General features: G+C 40.0%; 1 protein-coding gene across 2 annotated transcripts in view; it reads right to left on the bottom strand.

Moving 5' to 3' along the window:
- Nucleotides 1-25046, bottom strand: part of ncanb (neurocan b) — a 250046-nt gene that overhangs the window by 105987 nt on the left and 119013 nt on the right. For both annotated transcript variants that reach the window (XM_047375781.1, XM_047375782.1), the window contains exon 9: nt 17384-18529. In XM_047375781.1, the coding sequence (XP_047231737.1) occupies nt 17384-18529 (1146 nt within the window). The remainder of the gene's footprint in view (nt 1-17383; nt 18530-25046) is intronic.

Genomic DNA, 25046 nt, shown 5'->3' with positions numbered 1-25046 from the left:
CTATGCAAGCTTAGGACCATAAACATATGGTCAGTGTTATGCTCAAACATTCATTTGCTGCTCATTTCACCACATGTTGTAGAGGTGACTGTGGTTCAGTGGGAAGAGTAGTCATTTTGCAATTGGATAGTTGTGGGTATGATTCCAGCTATCTCCTTTCAATTGTCGAAGTGCCTCAGGTTGCCTACGTGTTGGTGAATCAGTGTAACTGGGTGAATGTGGCTGTAGTGTAAAGTGCTTTGAGTGGTCGGTATGTATGGAAAAGTTATGATAATTCAGCCCATTTACCATTATTCATTTGAGCAGCAGTAACATTTTGGATAACTTCAACTTAACCTAAATGTTGAAATTATGAATTTCATCTCAGCGCAGCTCTCTCATTAAGTTTTATTTGGGAGATAATGAAAGCTGTAACCTAAGAAACCTTCAGTGAAAACTTTAACTTCTTCATGTAGATAAAAGCTGTGAGATTTTATTTCAAAGGCAAGAGCTTAGCAACTGCTGTGTATGTGTGGGCACAGTTCAGGCTGCTAGGCACACAAGTCAATGATTGTTGGGGCCTATTTTTTAGTAATGTGCTTCCCCTTGCTTTAATCTTAACAATATACTGATTAAATATTACGTTAATATTGTGCAGAGCCATCGGTACAACACTGACTTTAATTTACACGAGTGACGATTTTGTATGGTGACGTGTTAAAAATAGCAAATGAATTACACTAATCAGCCACTTTATTAGGTACGTCTATTCAATTGTTTGGAATTAGTAATGTACTTTCTCAGTGGTATATTCTTTTACGAGCCAATACCAGCACTATTGGTTTTACATCTTAAGAAAAGTCTTAATCGGTTGTTGTCGGTTGTTTTATCAATATGCAACATTATTTCATCAAAATAAAAGTCTCAAAAATCGAAAATATTACTGTAAGGGTAAAAACACAAAACCTAAGTGACAGAAGAATGAAGATCAATTCGTATGTGTGGCTGTACCTGATCTTTCAATACTATTGTAAGGTCAGGTGAGCACCCACTGAGTTCTAAGACTGTTGTTAAGTGAACTGCTGAGAATATGAACCCAGCTCAACCAGAATCGAAGTATTATTTTATGCAAAGTTTGGGTGTGTGTCCATCTACTAAAGGGAAGTCTGCACACGGAGCCGGAGAAGTGATACCATTACTGTACCGATCCTGAACTTTGCAGACTCTGACGAAGTAGGATTGATGAGCACAGCAGGGGTCAGAGCCGATATTTCAGTTTTTCTGACCACATGCTGTGCCCTGAGCATAACTGCACATACACACTTGTGTGTGTCTGTGTACAGAAAACATCACTGGATGCTGAATCTGCTCAGTTATGTCAGGAATAGCATTCTAAACCATTCCCCATGTAGTCCATTTAGAGCAGCCCATTTATAACTAATGAAAATGCAAGTTATTAATTATCTACTGTGAGACCAGTATTAATTGAATTTATTTATGTTCTAAGTTAACCGAGTAGATACAGTGCCTTGAAAAAAGCACTCATGCCCTTTTCATATTACGCGTCATTAGAACCAACCTAAAGTAGTGCATCATTTTGAAAAGGAAGGGAAATTGTCTGAGGTTTTCAACAATTATCACAAATAAAAATCAGAAAATGTCTGAGTCAAAACTCTGTAAAATCAATGTTTACCGCAATTACATTTGCATGTACTTTTGGTGGAAATTAGTATGTAGATGCAGAGCTATAGGGACAAACTCAGGGGCCCCTAATAAAGGGCCCCCGATTCCATACTCCTGGAGCACCCCCCACAGGGCATCACAAGGGACACAGTCCAATGCTTTCTCCAGGTCCACAAAACACATGTGGACCGTTTGGGCAAACTCCCATGAACCCTCGAGTACCCTGTAGAGGGTATAGAGCTGTTCCAGTGTTCCACGGCTGGGACGAAAACCACACTGCTCCTCCTAAAGCCGAGGTTCGATTATCGGGCGGACTCCAGTACCGTGGCGTAGGCCAGGGTATTGGAGAGGTGTATACCTTAACCCCTCCTTGAACCACCACCTTAACGTGGTGGAGGGGTTTGATCCTAGAGGCTATGTTGTCTGAAGCTTAAATGCCCCTGGTAGGGTCTCCCATGGCAATAAAGGCTCTAGGTGACAGGTCAGACAGAGAGCGGTTCAAGACACTGCTTGATAGTGCCCCTCCCGGGCACTCCATTATTCTGCCGGGGGACTTCAACGCCCACGTGGGAAACGACAGTGACACCTGGAGAGGCGTGATCGGGAGGAATGGCCTCCCCGATCTGAATCTGAATGGTGTTTTGCTAGTCACGGATTGCCCATAATGAACACCATGTTCAAACATAAGGGTGTCCATCAGTGCACTTGGCACCAGGACACCCTAGGCAGGAGGTCAATGATCGACTTTGTTGTCGTATCATCAGACCTTCGGCCGCATGTTTTGGACACTCGGGTGAAGAGAGGGTCTGAGCTGTCCACTGATCACCACCTGGTGGTGAGTTGGATCCGCTGGCAGAAGAGAAAGCTGGACAGACTTGGCAGGCCCAAGCGCATAGTGAGGGTCTGCTGGGAACGTCTGATGGAGGCCTTGGCCAGCAACGTATTAAACTCGCACCTCCGGGAGAGCTTTGACCAGATTCCGAGGGATGTTGGAGACATAGAGTCCGAGTGGACCATGTTCTCCGCATCTATTGTCGATGCTGCTGCCCGTAGCTGCGGCCGTAAGGTCTGCGGTGCCTGTCGTGGCGGCCATCCTCGAACCCGGTGGTGGTCATCGGCAGTAAGGGACCCTGTCAAGCTGAAGAAGGAGTCCTGTCGGCTGTGGTTGGCTTGTGGGACTCCTGAGGCGGCTGACGGGTACCGTGGGGCCAGGCGTGCCATTGCCCGGGCTGTGGCAGAGGCAAAAACTCGGGCCTGGGAGGAGTTCGGTGAGGCCATGGAGAAGGAATACCGGTTGGCCTCAAAGCGATTCTGGCAAACCGTACGGCGCCTCAGGAGGGGGAAGCATTGCTTCACCAACAGTTTACTGTGGGGGTGGGATGCTGCTGACTTCGACTGGGGACATTATTGGGAGGTGGAAAGAGTACTTCGAGGATCTCCTCAATCCTACTGTCACGCAATCCCTGGTGGAAACAGAGGCTGGGGACTCGGGGTTAGACTCTTTCATCACCCAGGCTGAAATCATCGAGGTGGTTAAAAAGCTCTGCGGTGGCAGGGCTTCGGGGATGGATGAGATTCGCTCTGAGTACCTCAAGTCTCTGGATGTTGTGGGGCTGTCATGGTTGACACACACACCTCTTCAACATTGTGTGGCGGTCGGGGACAGTGCCTCTGGACTGGCAGACTGGGGTGGTGGTCCCCCTTCATAAGAAGGGTGACCGGAGGGTGTGTTCCAACTACAGGGGGATCACACTCCTCAGCCTCCCTGGTAAGGCCTATGCCAGGGTATTGGAGAGGAGAGTCCGGCCTACTGACTGACTGACACATTTATTCTATTTTTACAACACCAGCCTTGTAGCATCCTTGCTCATTCTAAATAAAAAGCATTATTTGTGCAGACAGATTGGGGGGAAAAATAACCTACCATAATTTCTCACAACATTCAGATTGAATCTTCTTCTCTTTTCCTCTAGCTCTCATTAATGTGTTTTGCTCTTTTTTAAGACATTTTCAAGACATTGTCAAATGGGAATTATGTAGCTATAGGTTGGAATATTTTTATTCTCATAAATTCATTGTGTGTTTAATTTGCAAATGCAACAGAGATTGTAAATTTATTTTGTCATATGGTAGATCAAGTCATGCTACAGCAGAAACCCAAGCACACAGCTTAGTATGCTAATTTGCATAATGTGAGCAAAATTGGGTAGTCAGTTTTAAAGCATTTTCATTTGTAAAGCAAGGATGTGATTTTTTAGCAAAGGGAAAAGACATTTAGATATTAATTTTAGGTGGTGTCACGACAGCAAAACAGATTTTAGTAAAAGTTTTCAATATCTTTTGATCAGCTCAGCTTTCTGTTTGCTGTCTGGATTTCACTGAAAAGGACCCAAAAAACAGAAATTGCAGATGTTCAATTACAAAAGTGTAAAAAAACAGAGGTTTTGATGTGAATTTGCTTTTTCACAACTGGAATTCCAACTGAAACACTTCTCTTAACTAATGCATGCACATGGTGTGGTGTGAAACAGGCAAAACATAATTAGAGCATAAAGTGGAAATCAGTCTTTCGCTTTGATTAAACAAAAATGTTTTGATGTTTTAAACTTCCCAGTAATTTCAACTTGTTTTGCCCTGATGTCAACATGAATCTAAGCACAAAAACGAAATGTTTCAACATTTATTTCTGCTCTCACTGTTTAGGTCCTAGACAATTACCTTATGTACCCATGCTGTCTGAATACACTCACTTTCCACAAATATTTTGGCCATTCAGCTTTAAAAATGCCATGCTTGGACAGATGCTTTTCAAAAGCAAATTAGGCAAACTTTCAAATGCTGCTTTAAAGATTTGAGACAACTTCTTGAATACAAAATTTGGATAGTTGATGGATGGATGGATGGATTGATGAATGGATGGATGGATGTGCTCTGCAGAAAGGATATCTGGAGAGAGGATCTCCAAATTCATTGACTGACAATATTAAATCAGGGTTGCATCTGGCATTAATGTAGACAGATCACATTAATTAAATATGAACCAGTTTTTGTATAACCTTCAACTCTTTGGATTATTTGTGTGGGTACATGAGTGCAAATGGGTGTGCCAGTGTGTGTGTGTGATAATGTGTCACATGGTAGCGTGTAGTTGTTGCAATGGTAAAGTAACATTCAAGCACTCAACACCCAAGAGCTGTCTTGGTACTTGGGTAGTCTCAGCTTGTGGAGTTCACAGCAGCCCCAGGCAGAAAGAACCACGACACACAGGGAGAGACGTACAGTGTACAGAAGAACCCCCCTACCAAATCCCACCACTGCATCCCCCCAGTGAAGGCCAAGTCGTTAACCACCTGACTCTGGCATCCAGGTGCCTGCACAAGCCCCTGGCAGCTTTTAGGTTATCCTGATGGATTCAAAGCTGGTTAATCCATCTCAAGGTAAGGAGTAAAGATTTTCCTAATTTTGCCATTTCCATAGACGTTTTTCAGCTTTACAATGTACAACAAAGTACTGTAATGGAAATAAAACTGAATACTACAGTTAAAATGTTTAAAGTTTTCAGGCCATTACAACAGACCTAAAACCTATTGAATACACACATCCTTTTTTATTTAAAGTCTCAGAGGTGACCATGGAAACATAATGACAGCAGGGCAAGCAGACAGGTTTGTTTAAAGCCATGTCTAAAACTTAGCAAAGGCCTACTTTATACAATGTGAATGAGCTCCTGCCAGCAGACACTCCAAAAAGACTCTCAGAGTTTGTAACACTGGCTCAAAATTTTTCACAATGCACAACATGCTATGTATAATCTCTGCATACTTAGAAATGTTCTGCCCCTTGATCCTTGTCTTTTTTGTTTCCTCCCTGTGAATCTTTTCTACAGGGATAGATCAGTGATTATGTCGGTCATGCCCACACTAAGAGACCCCTTCACCACCTCCACCTGCTGTGGACTGGCTGCTACATGATTCATTGTGACGTATGCCTGGGACCACCAAGGATCTAAGCCACTACAGTACCCAGAGAGGGACAGAAGTCAGTTTGGCGATTTTAAAGCTGCAAAACACCAGCTGGATGCACCCTGCTCACACTCATCTATCGAAAATAACCTCATTTGAACGTTAACCCTAATGTCAGAAGACTGCATTTCTGAGGACATCAGCCTTAGTGTGTTTCTGACTAAACTCTAGATGGATATGTGTCTGACTGACAACTTTAAAAATAGGCATTGAATTAAACCACAATGATGCAAAACTTCAGATCTTATTGTGGAAAGTAAAGGGAAAAAAACACAACCAGCTTCTTCTTATAATCTCTCTCATTGTAATAGACCCATACATGGATTCTTATACGTCACACACTGAACAGTGCTATTCAAACTATTCTTTTCACATCACAGCAGCATTTTATGTGACATGCCAACATAAGTGGCACATTTTTGTGAAAGGAAACATAGTTTTATTGTTTTTTTGTCTTATACAAAAAAAAAAAAAAAACAACCTAAAAAGTCTGGCTTGCACTTAGCCAACACAACTGAGTTAATACTTTGTAGAACCAACATTTCCTGAAATTACAGCAAGTCCTTTTGGGATATGTCTCTACCAGCTTTGTGCCTTTATTGATTCAAATTTTTGCAAATTCATCTTTGCAAAAGAGCTCAAGTTCAACCGTCAAACTATCACATTCCATATATTGATGATTAATAGTTGGATAGATTCATGTGATGCACAAACCTGATGTATATCTTCAGTGGCTGAGATACTAAAAGTCATGAAGAGTGGGGGGAACAACATTTAGGGCAATTGCAACTTTTAGCAGCAGTATCTGTTATGATTTGGGGTTGTTTGGTTTCGGGTTTTTTCTTTATAGGTTTTTCACAGTTAAGGTTTTGAATCGTTCTTCTGTTTATTATTATTCTTCTTCTTCTTAAATTTTGTTTGTTTTCCTGGTCATGCTTTAGTTTTTGTATTCATGTTTTCTAGAGTTTGGTTTTTGCATCTGGTTAGGCTTTAGTTTCATGTTTTTCTAGTTTCTGTTAGTTTGTACTCATGAGTCTCTGTTTTGCTCCAGCCATGTTTTGTTCTGTCTGTCCTTATCTTTATTTGGTTCACCTGCTCCAAGCTAATCTGTCTCCTTACTCCACCTGGTTCACACTCCATATATACACACCTGTTATTCATTGCGGAAAAATTTTCAATTCATGCTCATGTCCTGCTGTTCACGCCAAGCCTGTCTTGCCAGCCTGCCCATGTCAGTTTTGCCTGTGCGTTTACGGTTTTGGTTTCTGCCTCCTAGTGAGTGAGTTTTTTGTTATTAAATCTTTTTTCACTTACCATCATGCTGCCTGCTAGTCTGCACTCTGGGTTCGTCCGTTGCTCAAGCCCTAACAATATCACAATTATATCCTGATATTGTGCAGCGTTACATTGATATAAGCCAAGAGTCCCCAATTAAAATAGCAGGAGGTCCACTCCCTGCCTCATCCAAACATTTCAAGAGACAAGACACAAAATATTTTCTTTTATCTTTATTTAACATTTTATTAACACTAGTTTTTTTTAACTACTGATCAATTAATTAATCAATCATTACCAACGATGGTGCAGTTGGTAGCAATGTTGCCTTGCAGCAAGAAGGTCCTTGGTTCAACTCCCAGCTGGGGATCTTTCTGCATGGAGTTTTCATGTTCTTCCCGTGCATGTGTGGATTCTCTCTGGGTACTCCGGCTTCCTCCCACAGTCCAAAAACATGACTGTTAGGTTAAATGGTCTCTCTAAATTGCCCTAAGGTGCGAATGAGTGTGTGCATGGTTGTTTGTCCTCTGTGTGTGTGTGTGTGTTGCCCTGTGATGGACTGGCGACCTGCCCAGACTGTATCCTGCCTCTCGCCTGTAGACTGCTGGAGATAGGCACCAGCTTACCCGCGATCCACTATGAAATAAGCGGTAGAAAATGACTGACTGACTACTGATCAATTATTCATATGCCCTTGAAATCATATGCTGAACAGAAAAGAGCAATCCAATTTCAGTACCAATATTAAAACACACGATGGCGAGTTGGGTCTGAACATCTTGGTCAAATTCTGCTCTCCTTGTTGTGCTTGTTGCAGGCAGGTCAATTTGCTTAACCTTTTCCTCTAGTTGTCCTTCTTTTCCATCTTAAAGTGTTTCTGTCACAGCTTCCATTGACTCTGTGATGATTTCCCAGTCAGTGAAAGGCTTTTTGTGTTTTCCCAAAATTCACTGTACTCACAGTGAATACTCGTATGCTCGCTGTTGTGCTGTAAGAGACCATATGTTTCTGTCCATTCATCTTTAAATGTGTGATTTTCATAGTCCACTTTTTGTATTTTTGATGAAGTCATCTTCTTTTACTCACTCATTTGTGCACCACCAAGTCATTGTACTATCAGCAAGCGTGAGCTCACAAGCTAGTAACTTAGCAACACACGTTGAAGGACCTGCATAGGTTCTTCTTTGTCGTTTTCTGGCAGCTGGCATACAATGATGTGGTGCATTACTGCCACCAGCTGGCTTGAAGTGTGGACCAGAATATTGCTGACCTACATAGCGGTCCGTCACGCCTACTCAAAAGTCTGACGCGGCAGCCGGCAGGAATAAAATGTTATATCTACATAGTAAATGAGAAAATGCTTTGCAGTTAGGGTAGCAGCAGCAGCCCTGACTGAAGCAGCTCATTGCCGGACTTGCATCACATGCAGCCCGGGGCCATACGCTCTGCAGGGCTATACCATATTAACACGAGTTGCAGCGCAAGTGAAGTTAGAAACTGTTGGACAACATGCAGTAATACATAAATGTTTAAAATCAGGTTGGGTCCGGGTTGGACGGCACGTGGGTTCGGATCCGGACCCTGGTCCGCTAATCCGTGACCTCTGATCTAAACCATTGTAACTGTAGCTGTATATCTACTGCCGTTGTGCTGCTAGAGGGTGAGCATTGGCCTGAGTCTGAAATCTTTAAAAGCCTCTAACAGTTTTTCTTCCAAGATTGTCCTGTATTTACCCCTATCCATCTTCCTATTAACTATGATCACCTTTGATTTCTTTGCTAAACAAAAGCATCCCCATAATATGATACACCACCTAGTTGATGTTGCTGTGTTCAGAGTGATATATAGTGATATTGGTCTACCACATAAAGCTTTTTCAATGTAGGGTAATGTAATCTGAAATCCCATAGTTTATTTCCTGTCTTTGACCTCATGAGGGACCGACAGGTGGATACAGACAGAAGAGCGAAATATTCTTTCACCTACAGGAAGGAGATTCCTGATTTTTAATCTGGTTTTGCCTCAATGCTCCATTGTGATGCTTACATAACCCTACCAGGTTAGTTTTTTTCACTCTGCACATCCTCACAATGACTCCACACAGAGGATTTTATTCTCTCTGACAGTTTGCTGTCAAGCTATCTGTTTCAATCCATCCCTCCTATAATCTCACAATTGGTGGCATACAGAGGTGATGTTCCTCTTTGCTTTATGAAACTCTACGCGCCATCAAGGGTCCCAAGGCTGTACCTGACAGTAAACACTGACAAGAAGGGATTCATAGGGTAAGAAATAAAAGGCCTTTCTCACTGAATTGCAGTCTGCGTTTTTAATGGGGTGGCATAAGGCTCAGCAGAAGTCTTCTTTTATCTGGTTTAAGAAGGTTTTTAAGTGAAAATGACTGCAATAAAAAAGGTGGAGCTTAAGGCACCCAAATGACCCAATGACTGGTTGATGGCTTCATCTGCCATGTGGCTAAATGTTTTGTTTCTTCCCTTCAGTAAGTCATTTGGTCAAAATGATCGGATACAATTACAAGAAAAGGAGAAAATGTCTGTCACATTTGGCTTTTATGACAGTAAAACTTGGCAATGTAAAATCCTGAGCATGGTGAAATAAAATATAGGCACAGGTTGTGTAACAATTTAAAACGTTCATCATTTAACAGCAAGTTGGGTCCAAGAAATCCAGAAAGTGAATTCAATGTAGCAGATGCACTGCCCTCCAAAACATCTTTACAGGGCTGCACAATGAGAAAATATTCATAACAATAATACATTTTCCTTTTTATTGCACCTGGAGGTTTTCTACGAGTAACAGTGATTCAGTTATTCTTGTAATATAACAGCAGCTCTGGGTCATACAGTCAAAAAAAAAAATAGGGCTGCCTGTGATGAGGCTCTTAGAGGCTGAATGATCACCAGGTTTTATTGTGGCAGCAAAGATAATAAAGGACTTTATGATGCTATAAAGAAAAATCGGTTCCAAACAGCTTTTGTTTGCTTTTCCTACTATCTGCAGAATGTTAAGTGAAAACCTTGATGGTTCATTAGTTCTACAAACATAACAGTTTCATTGACTTTTACACCTCTAAATGAACACTTTCATCCAAAATGTCACTGAGCAAAGAGCTGCTCTCCATCAGAACATCAGAAATGTGTTCTGTTGCCTGGATGCTTAGTCTGCACATGATTATCTGAAACAACACTGAAATGTGTTAAGAGCCAAATTATCAATGAGTCATATCAAAACAAAGATGGAGCAAACTGCTCTGCATGAAAACATTGTCAACAGGAGCCAGACGTGAATTTAATGAAGACTGTAGATTTTTATGTAAAGTCAGATGTATTGTAGATTCATAAGACTGTACTGTAGAAACTCCTGTTGGGACAGAACATCTGTTGCTATCAGAAAACACGGTGGCCGACAGGTGCAAACCCACAGCAAACGGTGAAATGGTACAGTCACAATAGTAATGTACACAATGTAATGCTGACAAAATGTGATGTGTTGTTTCACTTGTTTTGTTTTGAAGCATATAAATACAAGGTATTTATTTAAATGAAATATGACGGTCAATCTGAATCTGCAAATATGGATTCTTAAATTACTCTGAGACAAAAACAATCCTGATGCATGGTGACCTTTGACAGTAAATAAAAGAAAACAAAAGAATAGATTTAATTTGTATTCCTTTGTTTTAAAAGTTGTATGCTCGTTCTGCCAGCTGCATGGAGCATGGCTATATGGAGCATTGCATAACAAAGGAATGTCTTCCTTGGCTGTCTGGAAATAATTCAGTCCCAAAAATCCACAAATTCAATAACTGTTAGGGATAACATTGCTATGATGTAAAATTCCTACAAAACATGTTGTATTGTTTTAACAGCAGAAGTAGAATTGTTAAAATAAAAACAATTAGATCATGTTAAAAATTGTTGTTGTTTTATTTTAGGAAGTCACAACATGAGAATCTCACAGACACTTAGTTATTATTAATAGTGACACATGTACATAAAAGGATAATTCACAGTATAAGCCTTGCTCCTTTCCACCAATTTTTACTGTTCAAAGGTATACATAAAGCCTTTTCTCTCTCTCACCACAAAGTAGTGTGTAAATCCATTTCATCATACACTATGATGGACCCTGGTGTCCCTAAAGGGTATATTGTTACAAATCCCATTTATTTAATAAGGGGCTGCCAAGTGCACCAGATTAGATTCAGCAAAGAGTCTTTGATATGGACAAATTGAGGAATTACCCCATTAGAAGAAAGAATAAGAGAAACTTGCAGAGGCGAAGCAGAGCGGACAATGTCAGATTAAGCCCTGGATAGATTTACAGGGAGGCGACTGCTGAGGTTCAATGAGTCCAGAGGACATATACTGTTTGACAGGAATTGACCTGCTATGTTGTATCAAACTGGAGTTTAAGAAGATATCAAAACATTATGTCAGGGGGCTGTCTTAATAAATGACCAGAGGAGTAATAAAAGAAAAAATCAGGGACAAGAGAGGCAAAAAGGAAAGCGAGTAGAGGATAGGGAGAAAGAAAGAAGGTTAGTAAGAATAAAGATGGGAGCAACTGGGAGAAAGACACTGGAAAATCAATACACTTCTATATGCAGCGTTGAGAACATGCCCTCGCCCTGCTCCAGACAGCCTATTCAAGGTTCCCAACAGACAGACCTAACATCCATTCACCAACCCAATCTGACAATTTGCCACTACAGTCTGTCCCTGTCTCACACAAACACATACACACTCAACATATGGGCTCTTCTCCAAATTTAACACTCTAATTTGGTTGTGGGCTGCCTGACGTGTTATTGATGTTGCCAGGGATCTGATCCATCTTTAGTTTGGGACAAGGCTTTATTCAAGATGACAATAACTCAGAGGCACCCTGTTCACTGCTTGTCAGAGCATCAGACTGGCACCAGTAATTTAGAGGCCAGATAGATGGCCAATAATATTATATGCCCTTGCATGGCTTCATCACCCAAGAGGGGCTGGGTGTCAGTGCTGCCTAGCCTCCTAATAGTAAGTTTCCATTGTAGCTATCATGTATTGGACTAGAAATCAACTGTGTAACTTTTACAAACTGTTACAAAACTTTAAGAAATCTTGAGTTTAGGATTGTACAATATTATAGAAAGAGTTATTATGAAATCAATACGCAATGGAATGTGTTTACTGCTTTGCAGGGTATGAAATGAGGGATGAAGACATTTTCTATTTGTTTTATTAGTGTAACACAAGCACGTAGTTAGACCTGGGCTTCCGGGGCGGAAACCCTTGTAAAAAATTGTAAAAAGGTGCTGCTCATTAAACCAGGAAACTATCTCCTGGTTCCAGTAAGACGTAGTAGAAAGTGTAAAAGTAAACCTCCCTCTTCTCTTTCTTATCTTCTGTGCTGATTCTAAACATACAGCTCTGGGTTTAAAGATGCAGGATAATTAAGAAATAAATCATAGCAATTAATCACACGTGGACCATTGATTAGTTAACTATTTTACTTTTCTGAATTACACATGTAATATTACATAACCTAAACGGATTAAACAAATATACAGTTTTACTGAAGGTGAGACATACATACCATATTTATAAAGTTATTAATAACTGTAATATTAGTACTGATAAGGTCCAGGATGAGGCTCTATGCTATATTTTAAACACCACAACTTAACATCCTTTCCTCTCAAAGTGTTTAATAGTAAGAACTGCATTAATGTCTAACATGCTCAGTGTTGAAAAATGTTTCTTTTATTATTTTTGGAAGGCTAAATTTCTTCAGAAGTGGAATGAAGGGCTGAAAAGATGGCGGTAAAAGAGAACAGTTTCATAAAAGAAGGAACAATTTTAATAAAATGTTTCGAAAGCTCTTGGCACAATAAAATAAAGTTGTTTTAGGATTTTACCATTTGACAAAGATTTAGGAAAATCAACTTTATAACACTTAAAGAATAAAGACAATGGAGGCCAAAGAGTGGAACACTTTGATGAGAATGTACCATTTAAAAAAGGTAATTTATGTAGATCACCAAAGAAGCACATTTATCTGGCCCATAGTAAACATCTATGAGTTTAAGAAAAACGTTTGTCAGCAAAAATTCAGATTTAGTTCTTTTCTAGGATTAGCTTTGTAATGGCCACATAAAAAGAACTGCTGTTTTTGGGTTAGGGGTTAGTTTTAAGACTAAGGAATGAATTAAGTCTAGGCCAGCTTTAGGGTTAGGTATATACAGGTAATGGTTGGGTTTAGGTTGGGGGAGAGGTGGCCTGGCGGTTAGTGAGCATGGCATTCGCATCCTGGAGAGGCCACAAGTACCCTGGTTTGAATCCCACAGTGACACAATGGCAGCCCACTGCTCCGTTGTGAGATCAATAAAGTCTAAATTATTATTATTATGGTCATGGTTAGGCCAAAGAAATGAATTGAAAATGAATGGAAGTCAATTCAAAGTCCTTGTAAAGATAGCAAGACATAATATGTATCTCTTTCTCCCTCTGTGTGTGTGTGTGAACCGCTGTGCGTTGTTTTAGTTGGGAGCTACCACAATGAGGAATTGCAAAAGGTGGATGCAGAGTTATGCATCAGTCCAGTATCTTATCAAAACAATACACTCCCAAACAGAGCAGAGAGGGGCCTGAGCCTGGTCAGATAACACTGATTGAAGAGTGAAACAAACAAATATGGGAATGAAAGAACAGGGCAAAGATGGAAAGAAGCAATATAGTCTCTGTAGGCCCACAGCAGTGTGTTATCTCTGCAGTGTTTAATCTCTGACCATTGATTTAAAAGGTTTATGTACTCATACAGACAGCATTGTTGAGGACATGTTCACCCCTCTCATTTTCCCCTTCCAGAGCTATCTGTCCTCCGGCCCTTTCCCTCTTCTCCATCTCTGTCTCCATGTAGGAATGGCTGCTGCAACTTCAACAGCAGCAAAAACTGACAGGTACAAAAAAAAAAAACACTGGGTAGATGCTATGCTTCTTATCCCCTGCCAACTGTAAAGCCAGTTGGTCCAGTGAAATGTGAGCTGGATTAAAGGAAAACATTCTCTTGTCCTGATTGCTTTTGTTTAATGGTATTATGCAACCAGCAGCAGATTGGAACTAATCCATGTAATAAATGACACAAAATGACCTTCAGAGACCTGGTTGTATAAATCAGTTTTGTTCTGTGAATAAATTAGTCTGACGTATTTACACCTTCACTAAATGAAGTGATTACAGTCAAGCTCGACAGAAAGCATACAGAATATATAGGGGCATGAACTTATTCTGGTGCAAACAAGGCAGACAGTGTTTGTCCTTTGTTATTTGGTCTGCTGTGAGGCATTCTGCTGAAACTATGATCTAATCAGAATATTCCCTTGTTGCTGTTATTAAATCGATTCAGGCGAGTCCACTGCTTCAAAACACACAGTAAACATGAACACAGTCCTCAACAAGGAGGGTTGCTCTGGGGAAAAAACAACAAGAACAAACGGTATTCTGGTCTTTGTTGGTAAAGCATGTACCTAAATGACTTAGAAATTTCAGCAAATGGCCAATCATTTGAAGAGAAGATCAAATCATGGAAAAACAATAAAAAACGTTTTTAAAATAACAAATATACAGTAATAAAACAGTAAAGACACAAATATTTCCTCTGCAAAACATTAAAATGAAAACCTTTTTAACATACTATGCCTTACCAAAGTATTTTCACATTTTATCACTTTATAACCACATGTTATATTGGAATTTTACATTATAAAACAAACAAATGTTTCTAGAGAGCATTGGTGAACAAACAGCCCACAGAAAAGTTTAAAGCAGGGCTGGGTTGAGGACCGTACAATATATTATCAACAAAAATCAGTTGACAGGACAATTATTAGTTATTAGCTTAAAAAAAAATGTTTTTTATGGAGGAGTGGCAAAACTAAACCCACTGTTAAAAAGAAATCCTAAGAAATGCTGTTTGCAGTTTACCACGAGCCATGTCGGGAAAAAAGCAAACATTTGGAAGAAGATCACCCAGGATGCAGGATACCTGCCATGAAACATGGCAGCATCATGCTGTGAGGTGATTGTCTTCAGTAGGGTAAGGGAAGCTGGTAAAAGTTGAAGGAAAGGTGGATGGAGGTAACTATAGAGTAACCCTGGAAGGAAATATATTAGATGGTGGAAGATGGAGGTTAACCTTAGATTAAGATTACCCTAAACATAAAACCAAAACTACAATGATTTTAAGATCTAGGTTTATTTCATGTGTTAGAATGACCCAGTCAAAGTCCAGACCAAAATCAACACTTTTAAAATTTTTGCAAACCATGTATTTCTTTCCACTTCATAATTATGCGTTACTTTCTGTTGGTCTACAAGATAAAATAAAGTCTATAATTGTAGCATGACAACATTTTTAAATGTTGATGGCTAATGAAACGTACTACATGTGTTTTACTATCTAATTAGAACTATTATATGGAAAAGTTGAGCACGTTAAAAAGAATGCTTCCCTAATATTATTTTCCCAACATTGAGATTCTTTAAATAACCTGCATTAAACATTTAGGCCTGCATATTTTTGTTATTAATTTGGACAAGAAGGAACTAAGTGGCTTTAGACAGCATTTATTGCTCATTTATGTTGAGTTACTTGTAGCAAGTCCATTAAGTAAAAAAGAAAAAAAAAAAATCAATACAAGCGCGGAGAGTAAAACAGGATATTTCTATCATGGTGCACAACGAACGAGAGAGAAAAAAGTTGAGGCCAACACCCACGAGCAAACTGGGAAATGAGGAAGGAGAAGACACCACAGTCAATTAGGAGTCCTATCTTGTAGTTTGTGTCTGCATTGATTTGTTAGGCACTAGGTTCTCTGTCGCTCCCCAGTTCATCTAATTGCACTCGCTCTGACCCACTAATTACTTGCCTAAGACCCAGTTGGTTTCACCTTACTGCAGTGCCTTACTGTCTGGAGTTGCCTCTGTAACCGCGTGGGAGTGAGAGAAAGGGACAGAAAAAGAAGTAGAAGGCTAAAAAAGAAAAGAAAAAAACTAGAACCAGGCTGGAATGAAAATCCATGTCAGAGCAGGAAGCAGAAGGGACTTGGAAAATAAAACTGGCGTCAGAGGAAAGGAAACAGGGTAGTAGCAGTTTAACGTTTGGGGCATTTAATAGAAACTCTGAACTCAGATGGTGTGCATGCAGCAGTGATAGTGTCTTGCTGCTGCTCTAATTCTTTGGTTCTAATTGAGACGTCTACACGGTGACATAAAAGAGTATTTTCCACCTTGCAGATATCTTCAGTAACAATGTTGTCACAGTTGGATGTTTGACATCAACAAACAAGGTGTGACATTATTTATATTAATATGTTTGTCTCATCATTATTATTTTTGAATCATAAAAAACAACCCACTATGTTTTAGGTGATGTTCTAGCTTCTCTGGTGACCAGATGAATGAGTGTACCCTTGGAGTAATTTAAGGCTATGTTCCCATAGCAGGCAAATCTGGCCCAAATCAGTTTTTGTTTTCTTTGCTCAAAAGCAACCCATTTCTGACATTTTCATAGCAGTCTGAACAGCTCAATTCAGATTTTTTTTCATCTACAATCCAAATTTTGCATATGTGGTACTAAATCGGATACATATGCATTGATTTTCATAGTGTCCACACTGAACAGTCATGTTGCATTTCATCTAACTTTCACTTCATTGTCCTGGCTCTGACTACGCATCAACACAGACTTACCTACAGAAGTAGCAGTCACTGTTCCACAAAAGGCCATTGTTAGTAGCTGTGCTCTCTTTTTTTCTTACCTTACTCCATCTTGTTATGATGTGGTGATAATAATGGCAGCTCCCATTGCTCAACAACTTAAAAAAATAACACATATCCTTCTGTAAACAGTGTGCTGCTATGTGACATCAATATTCTTCTTCTTTGGGTTTGTGAACTGTTCAGACGTAAGTGATGGCAGTCGCAATAAAATAGTAGTTTGAACCACCATGCAAGAAAAATTGGATTTCAAGACCTGCAGTGTGAACGTAGCCTAGTCAGTCATCTAATCCTGGAAAGTTCACCATTGTTTTCTGTTTTTTTTTATTACAGGTTGCTGTCATCTGCTTGCAGATTAATAGTAATAAAGTGCAGTTAGGCATTAATCAGGTTTTGTGAAGTTATTGAAACTGAACCAGAAAACGTTGTTAATGAATAAAATTCATTAATTAACAAAGGGGGCAATTTTTCCCACTTTTGACATTTAAGTGTGACATAAATGCCAAAACAGTATATTCTGTAAACTTTTCCATGACATGGCAGTTAAAGAAATCCCCACTGATATAAATCACTTGATGTTATGTTGATATCATGTTATTAATGAGTTAATTCTCTGGTAATATTACAGAAGTAACTTACCTGATGGCATGAGGCCAAATGCCCAGTCAGGTGTAAGACTGCCAAACGGGTTGCTTGTGTCTTTCTTCTCTGTGGTCGTTAGGGTTGTGTGTTCCTCTAGTTTTGACTCTTTGGAAGGTGTCTGAACACTTCCCACAACAAAGAATTCAGTAACTGCAGATCTCGACTCCATGTTTGTCAGGCCAATTTCAGTGTTGAAGGCTTTGGTGCTCAATTGAATGACTTCAGTTTGAGATCCTTCAGTTGGCGTCGGAGTCACTAAGGGGTGGCTTTGCTGGTCAGTTACACTAATGTTCTTCTGCTCTTCCTGAGCCCATGAAATGGAAATAGATGGCTCCTCTGTAGCAGTGGTATCTGAAGTACTTTCTATGGTAGTGACTGTGGAGAAAGGATCGGTTCTATCTGGTTCTCCAACCAAAGGCTCCACTGAGGTCACCTCAGAAGTTGTCAGTACCTCCAGCAGAGCTTCAGTTGTGGCAGCTATCCCCGTCACTTTACTTTCATCTTGTGTTTGCAAAGTAGACGGCAAAGATTGCCTCTCAGTTGGCCTGTGGACATAGAAAATCTCTTCCTTGGCCTCCTCTGCTGCGTCTGACTCCATGGCACCCTGAGGTGAGCTGGTAGGTTGATTAACCAGCAGCCACTGCGACAGAGTAGTGTGTTCACCCACAGTCATGTAACTGTTTGGTTTGGGTAAAGCTTTAGGTGTAGGACTTAATGTAACACCACTGCTGGCCAATGTGCTGACTTTCATTTTAAAGCCAGCCAGAAAGCTGCTTCCATTTCCACTACCCTCCATGTCTTTCTCCTCTCCTGATACAGCTCTGCCTTTGTCAGTCAAAGTCACTGCACCTTCTAGATCCTGATCTTTGCCTTCACCTGAATAGTTCTCCGGGTTCTCCTGATGCAGGGATTTGGGCAACGTCATCAACTCAAGAGGTCCTGCTTTAGCTTCTTTTGGCTCCCATGATTGTTGTTCATCCAAATAGGCCATATTTTCAGGAAGCCCTTGTTTGGGACCACTCTCGGACTTAAGCGCCCACTGGAATTGAGCATTGGAGACAGAAGCAAGGAAATTGCCTTGCCTGGAACTCTGAATACCAGATGTGCTGACATGTTGGATAGGTGGAGAATTCTCAGTGTGATCTGAAGAAAGAAATTATAAGACAAATAAGAGACATAGAGAACTAATTAATATAGTATGAGCATTTGAGGTTGTAAATCTATGAACGTGTAATTGGCAATAAAAAATAAGAGGTATGTTGAAAAAAAAAAACAGTGAAACTTGTTGACAGATCAGTTTTAAAATCAAGAAAAGGTGAAACCATCATAGCAATACTAGATTTCTCCATTATGTTAATAAGATGCTTCTAACTTCTAACATAGTATTTATATATTCAGTTTTCTTTCTATAACTAAATTGCTATCTATTTTACAATGACAGAAGAACAAAAATCTAATAGTCTGATTAATGCCAACTAAGAAAATCCATAAGATTTATTTGCAAATATATTATGAACATTTTTAAACTGTGTGCTCAGTTTTGCAATTCTTGGTGTCCTTTGGAACACAATTCATCCAAACTCTCTTTTACAAGTAATAAAGGTTTGCATTTTAATTTTGGACATAGTTTTTTATAAAAATGTTCTGTATTTATTAATGTATTTTACCCCACATTCTCCATAGGACAAAGAACTCTGGTGTCACCACAAGGAGACCACTGATGTTAGAGTGCATTTTTTAGTCACAACATTCATTCATGTTCAAGATCATTTTTATAATTTTTTTAAGCAAAAATTTCAATATATTTATTTAAAAATAAATCTTTAAACTAAAGGAATAACTGTGAAAGTGAGTAAGGTGCAGCAAAACACTTGTGATGAAACCTTAAAGAGAGGAGATATGTTTCAAAAGGACAGTGATTGAACAAACAGGATGGCAGAACAGGTGACTGACCATATCGATCTAAAGGAACAACCCATTGTTCTTGAGACCGGGGCTCGGTATCAGCAAACAATTAAATGACTTGGATTAGTATTAGTAAGAAGAAAGTCTTAATTGAGATATCCTTAGCTTTAAACTCACAAGTTACCAAGTGGTTTAAGGTTGTTCTAGTGCCACATTATCAAAGCTGTTGTGACACTGTTTCCCATCTTGCCATATACTGTATGTTGACATATTTAAAAAAACATGTGGGTCTAAATGTAAGGAAATGGAGCTAATTTTGTGGAATATGTCCTGTCACCTCCATGTGGTATGGTAACTACCTATGAAGTGCCCCGTTCTGAACAGTGTGTATGTATTAAAATGGAGGCTTTAAAATTCATAATGTTCTACTTTGTAACTTCCTGTACTTCAACAAATTACATAATGTATGCTGTTATTAGTTATTTCATTTTATTATTTTTCATGTTTACAAACTTTAGAGCCAGCTTTGCCTGAAAGGTGACGTCAGTTAGAGCCACTTCCACTGGCGCCTATCTCCAATGGGTATAATCTGGATAGATAGCCAGTCCATCACAGGGCAACACAGAGGCACACAGGAAAGACAACCATGTACACACAGTCATACCTTAGGGCAATTTAGAGAGACCAAATAACTTTACAGTGATGTTTTTGGAATGTCGGAGGAAGCCAGAGTACCTGGTGGGCATTCACGCATAACCAGGGAGAAGTAAAAGGAGCAGTAATGCATTATTTGCTTTGTAACTGACTAGTTGGGTTTGTTTTCTTCTCTTTGCAGCATCGATCAGAGTTAAAGATCATTAAATAAAAATGAACACTGACATGTCAGGTTTTTGAGTTTTGTTTTGGACCTTGCCCATGGTTGTTTTTATTTTGCAATCGCTGCTTTATAAGTTCTTAGGTTTAGTTTCTTACTTGTTTCTTGTATTTTGTTTATGGTGTATTTGAATTCTCTGTTATTTGTCAGACATTTCCTCAGGTTAGATTGTGTCCTTGTATTTCTGTTCCAGTCATGTTTTGACTTCACTCTCTGCCATTTTGCATTTGGCTTTATTCAGCCCACCTGCTTTATGCAATCAGTCTCATTGCTTTCACCTATGCCATGCTCTACATATACCCTTCTGTTCTGTTTACTGCTTGTGTGCACTTGGGTCCGATCCAAAAAATCAAATTTTCACACTGACATGCAGAAAAGTAAACATTAACGTAAATACAGTAAATGCACACACATCAACAGAGAAGAGAAGAAATGAGTGCACATACCTAATCAGAACATAATTTTCCACTCTTTCATCTCTGTGGATGACTTTACACAAAACAGCCTCTTGCTGAAATACAATTACCTGCAGTGCTAGAGGCCATATGGAAACGCACAGGAGCATTTGCAACACGATGGCCAAATAACTAGCTCCACTACCAGCTCCGTCTAAGGTCTTTTTATTTATATTAAGTAGTCCACTGGACCTCATCAGCGTACAGGCTTTAAATTCGACTCTGTCAACATTATCAATAATTCATTCTGTCTGCATGAGTAAGTCACGCCTGATACGAGGTGGCTTTTTAGGGCAGCACCGCAGCTGCATCTGTGAGTGGCCGAGGCATGCAGCGTTCATCTCCGCTCAGTCATAGGCTTGCTTAAAATGTCTAAAAGGTACGGCGGTACAGCACAACAAATTACAGCCCAGGCAGAACATACACAAAGATGTCTATGCATAAAACATTAAACTGCATGTAAATTATCTAGAAGGTGCTCCATTGCCTTATGCCTAAGTGAGGTTTATGACTTGGGGGTTCATTTCCATGAGAGCCTTATAGCCAGGCATAATTGTCCTATTAATAATCCAAATAGGTAATTACATACTTTTACTTTGCATGCTGTTGGAAGTGGGAATAATTAAACACATTAATCTGGTTTGATCATCAACGTAATGACCCATGTAATAAATAAAATGAGACGATTAGGTATAGGTTTGGATAATTTCATGACAATGTTAAGAGCAGTAGTTAAGTTCATCTATGCTGCTGTAAATCTGGTAGAAGCTGGTAGACTAAGATGAAAAAAAAATCAGCCCAAAGCAGAAACGCTGCCAAACAAACTTATAATAAGCCCCTTTCAGACTGTAATTGCGTGCTTCCACTGTAAGTGCTTCAGCTTCGGCTGCGTTCACTCCACTTTACCAGGGTAAACGGGCTGCAAAAATCTCCTGGGTCAGGCAGACATGATATTAAATTGTGGGAGTGGAGGGTGACAAAGGGAAGAAGGGAAGGGGAGCTGGAAACATTGTACCATCTACAGATATTGTATCTAATAAAATACACTGAGGTCTTATTGCAGTGCCCTATGAATCATGTCAGAATAATCTACATTACATTTTTCAATCGAAACAGTTCAGGCTCATGCTGATGTAAAATGTATGTGTTTTTTTCCTTTGTGAAGATAAGGTGGAATTGCTTGTAGAGCCCAAGAAACATCTAATAGACAGTTTAAAATATTTTAATGTACAGACTGAATAATATCATTTGTTAGTCTGCAAAAACAAGTTTTCCCAATTTGAGGCCTCTACCACAGTACTGATTCCAATCAAAAATGTTGTAATACTGTTCAAGTAGAAATAGATATTACTTGTACTCCTAAACGTCGTCTTCCGCTTATCCGGGACCGGGTCACGGGGGCAGCAGACTCAGCAGAAACACCCAGACGTCCCTCTCCCCAGACACCTCCTCCAGCTCCTCCCGGGGGAGTCCAAGGCGTTCCCAGGCCAGCCTAAAGGCATAGTCCCTCCAGCGTGTCCTGGGCCGTCCCCTGGGCCTCCCCCCGGTGGGACGTGCCTGGAACACCTCCCGAGGAAGGCGTCCAGGAGGCATCGGGTATAGATGCCCGAGCCACCTAAACTGGCTCCTCTCGATGTGGAGGAGCAACGGCTCTACTCCGAGTCCCTCCCAGATGGCACGCTACGGATTTCAGCCACTTGTATCCGGGATCTCGTTCTTTCGGTCATGACCCAAAGTTCATGGCCATAGGTGAGGGTAGGAACGTAGACCGACCGGTAAATCGAGAGCTTCGCTTTTCGGCTCAGCTCTCTCTTCACCACAATGGACCGACACAGCGCTCCCATTACTGTGGCAGCCGCACCAATCCGTCTGTCGATCTCCCGCTCCATTCTTCCCTCACTCGTGTTACTGTGGCAGCCGCACCAATCCTTCTGTCGATCTCCCGCTCCATTCTTCCCTCACTCGTGAACAAGACCCCGAGATACTTAAACTCCTCCACTTGAGGCAGGGACTCCCCTCCAACCTGAAGATACTCCAACAGTATCTGTAGATTTTATATAATTAATCACTTAATGGATCAAGGTATTTTTCTAGGCACTAAACTGCCTAGTTTCTTTGCCAGAAAAAATGTCTGACCCAGACATTGTCAACTAAAAGTCTTCAGATGAAAAACACAAAAGTATATTCATGTGCATTTAAAAATCTGCAAAGTGCTACTTAAAACCTATTGTTGGGTCATTGTCCATTTTGTAAGCCAAACGAACAACTATGCAGCTCAACAGGAATCGCAGCTCTGACATCACAGGAGGTGAGCTTTATAAGGACTCACGAAACACTCCGCCATAGCTTTTTCCAGTTGGAGTCGAGGCTGGTACCATGCTACGTAAGCACCTCCTTGGAGAATCAGAAGCTTACAGGCGGGTTTTCACTCAATTCTCCATCACTGGCGAACCTCATGAGAAGCTTGACAAAACAAGACATTTTGCTTGGATAAGAAGACCAGGAGATTTACTTTACCCATCGAAGCATGTCTGTAGCGTATTACTCAAGTAAGAAAAACCCACAGAGGTTTTACGGTTTTTCCTCCTTGTTTTTGTTGCAGCCGACTGTCAATGGTCCAGCATATTTTCCCCTTTTGCCTAAGTTGGAGAAGTTGACTGTTCTTGAGTTTGTCACGGACACGTGATGACCCCAGGCCCCCTGCCCCTCCTACTCGTTGCTCCAAAGAAGGCTACACCAAGTAATTTCATTATTTTCTCTTGGTACTGTAGAAATAGCCTGGACAGGATAAAGTAGGATACTTAAGGGTGATTTAGAATCGTCATTCTTTAACCCAATGTGTTGTTTTAGTTGTATGTTGCATGCCGTGTTTTATGGAAGTTTATGCTGAACTGTCCGATTGCTGTTTGAATATTGTTGAACTCTAAAGCACGGCTGCGCAGCAAAGGCTGCTGGATGTATGCTGGAGTAGCTCTGTTAGCAGGTAACGAGCTAAGCCGCTCCTGAAGTCGCTGCCTATGTAAAAACTCATTGCATCTTACTGATTGGGTTTTCCATATTACAAGTCAATCTGAAGCTTTGATCCATTCCCACTCAGTCCATAAACTGCTGGTTTGATCTCCATCTACTCTCAGCACATATCCTTATTTTTGGTTATTAATGTACCCCTTTTGTAGAATAGTGCATCCCTAATTAGGTGAAAAGTTGTTGACCAGAATAGCTGCTTGTTAGGGAGGCTATTGGTTTAATACATTTTCATATAGATAAAGAGACAGCGTTTGTGTTTATTTTGTGTAAGAGTGATTAACTGTCAAGATAAGGTTAGTGTTCCACACCATTCGGTAAAACGTTTGATAATACTGCGACATTTAGTGTAGTTTTTCTTAATAATTATCAATTATTAATGATAATTAACTAAATGTAATGCTGTGCTGTGAGCCCATTAATTACACCACCAAAGTGTATCTCTGCTCTCTATTCATAAAAGGATTTTTGGTTAGAATGTATTATTTCTGAATTATGATTTTTAATTATAAGTTTGATAAATATTATAATGAATATTCATAATCCTTTACACTATACATGTTAGACATCTGTAAACAATGTAAAGACATCCGATCCTGACCTACATTAGAAAGCAGAGAATGCTTTCTAATGTACTGAACAACGGCGGGAGAAAAACTTGCTTGTTCTCTTATGAGTTTGCATGGACTCAGCAGGCACGATGGATGAGTAGAGATTGAACCATCTTCCTACCATGGCTCTATTGAATGCATGCCGAATTTGAGCGTCTACCATTTGGTAAAAGATTCAGACAGCCAAAAGCAGGGACCAATGGATGTCAAAGGTCTTTTATTACTCAGGCCATTATTCAGCTACATAAAAAAAGTTACTACCTACAATTCCTTTTGTCATTTAGATGTTTTAATTGATATGTTTTGACTTACTATTGTAAAGATATTGAGTCTGTCATTGTGAATTCTATGTTTTAACCTTGCTGCAAAGGCAGATTCTCTATGGGACAACAAAAAAGTAAAGCAAAGTCTGCATCATTTATTTTCTTCTGCTGTAAATATGCTGTTCATTTGGGAATTGTATTTTGGAGTAAGTCTTTGATTGGCTGAAATGATTCCACTAGTCTCAAAAAGTCTCTGTTTTTTAATAAAGCACCAAATCACATTAGTTGGAAACAACGTCAACACTGAAGTCATTAAACTTGAACCAGCACGTTTTGCACACAAGGCGAAGCAAAGCATCCTCCTTAATCAAAAACTCAACATGGCACTTTTAATTGAAAAGGACTGCTGTGATCCAACAGACATCCTGCAGTGTGCTATGACACAATCATTTCAACACATTGATGTTTTCATAGGAAGTCACCTAAGCTTGGCAGTTTCTTATCAAAAGACAAAAACAAAACTCTCTT

Source organism: Girardinichthys multiradiatus, chromosome 9, assembly GCF_021462225.1.
Source record: "Girardinichthys multiradiatus isolate DD_20200921_A chromosome 9, DD_fGirMul_XY1, whole genome shotgun sequence".
Lineage (NCBI taxonomy): Eukaryota > Metazoa > Chordata > Actinopteri > Cyprinodontiformes > Goodeidae > Girardinichthys > Girardinichthys multiradiatus.
Note: the sequence above shows the minus strand (reverse complement) of the source record. Positions and strands in the feature narration are given on the sequence as shown.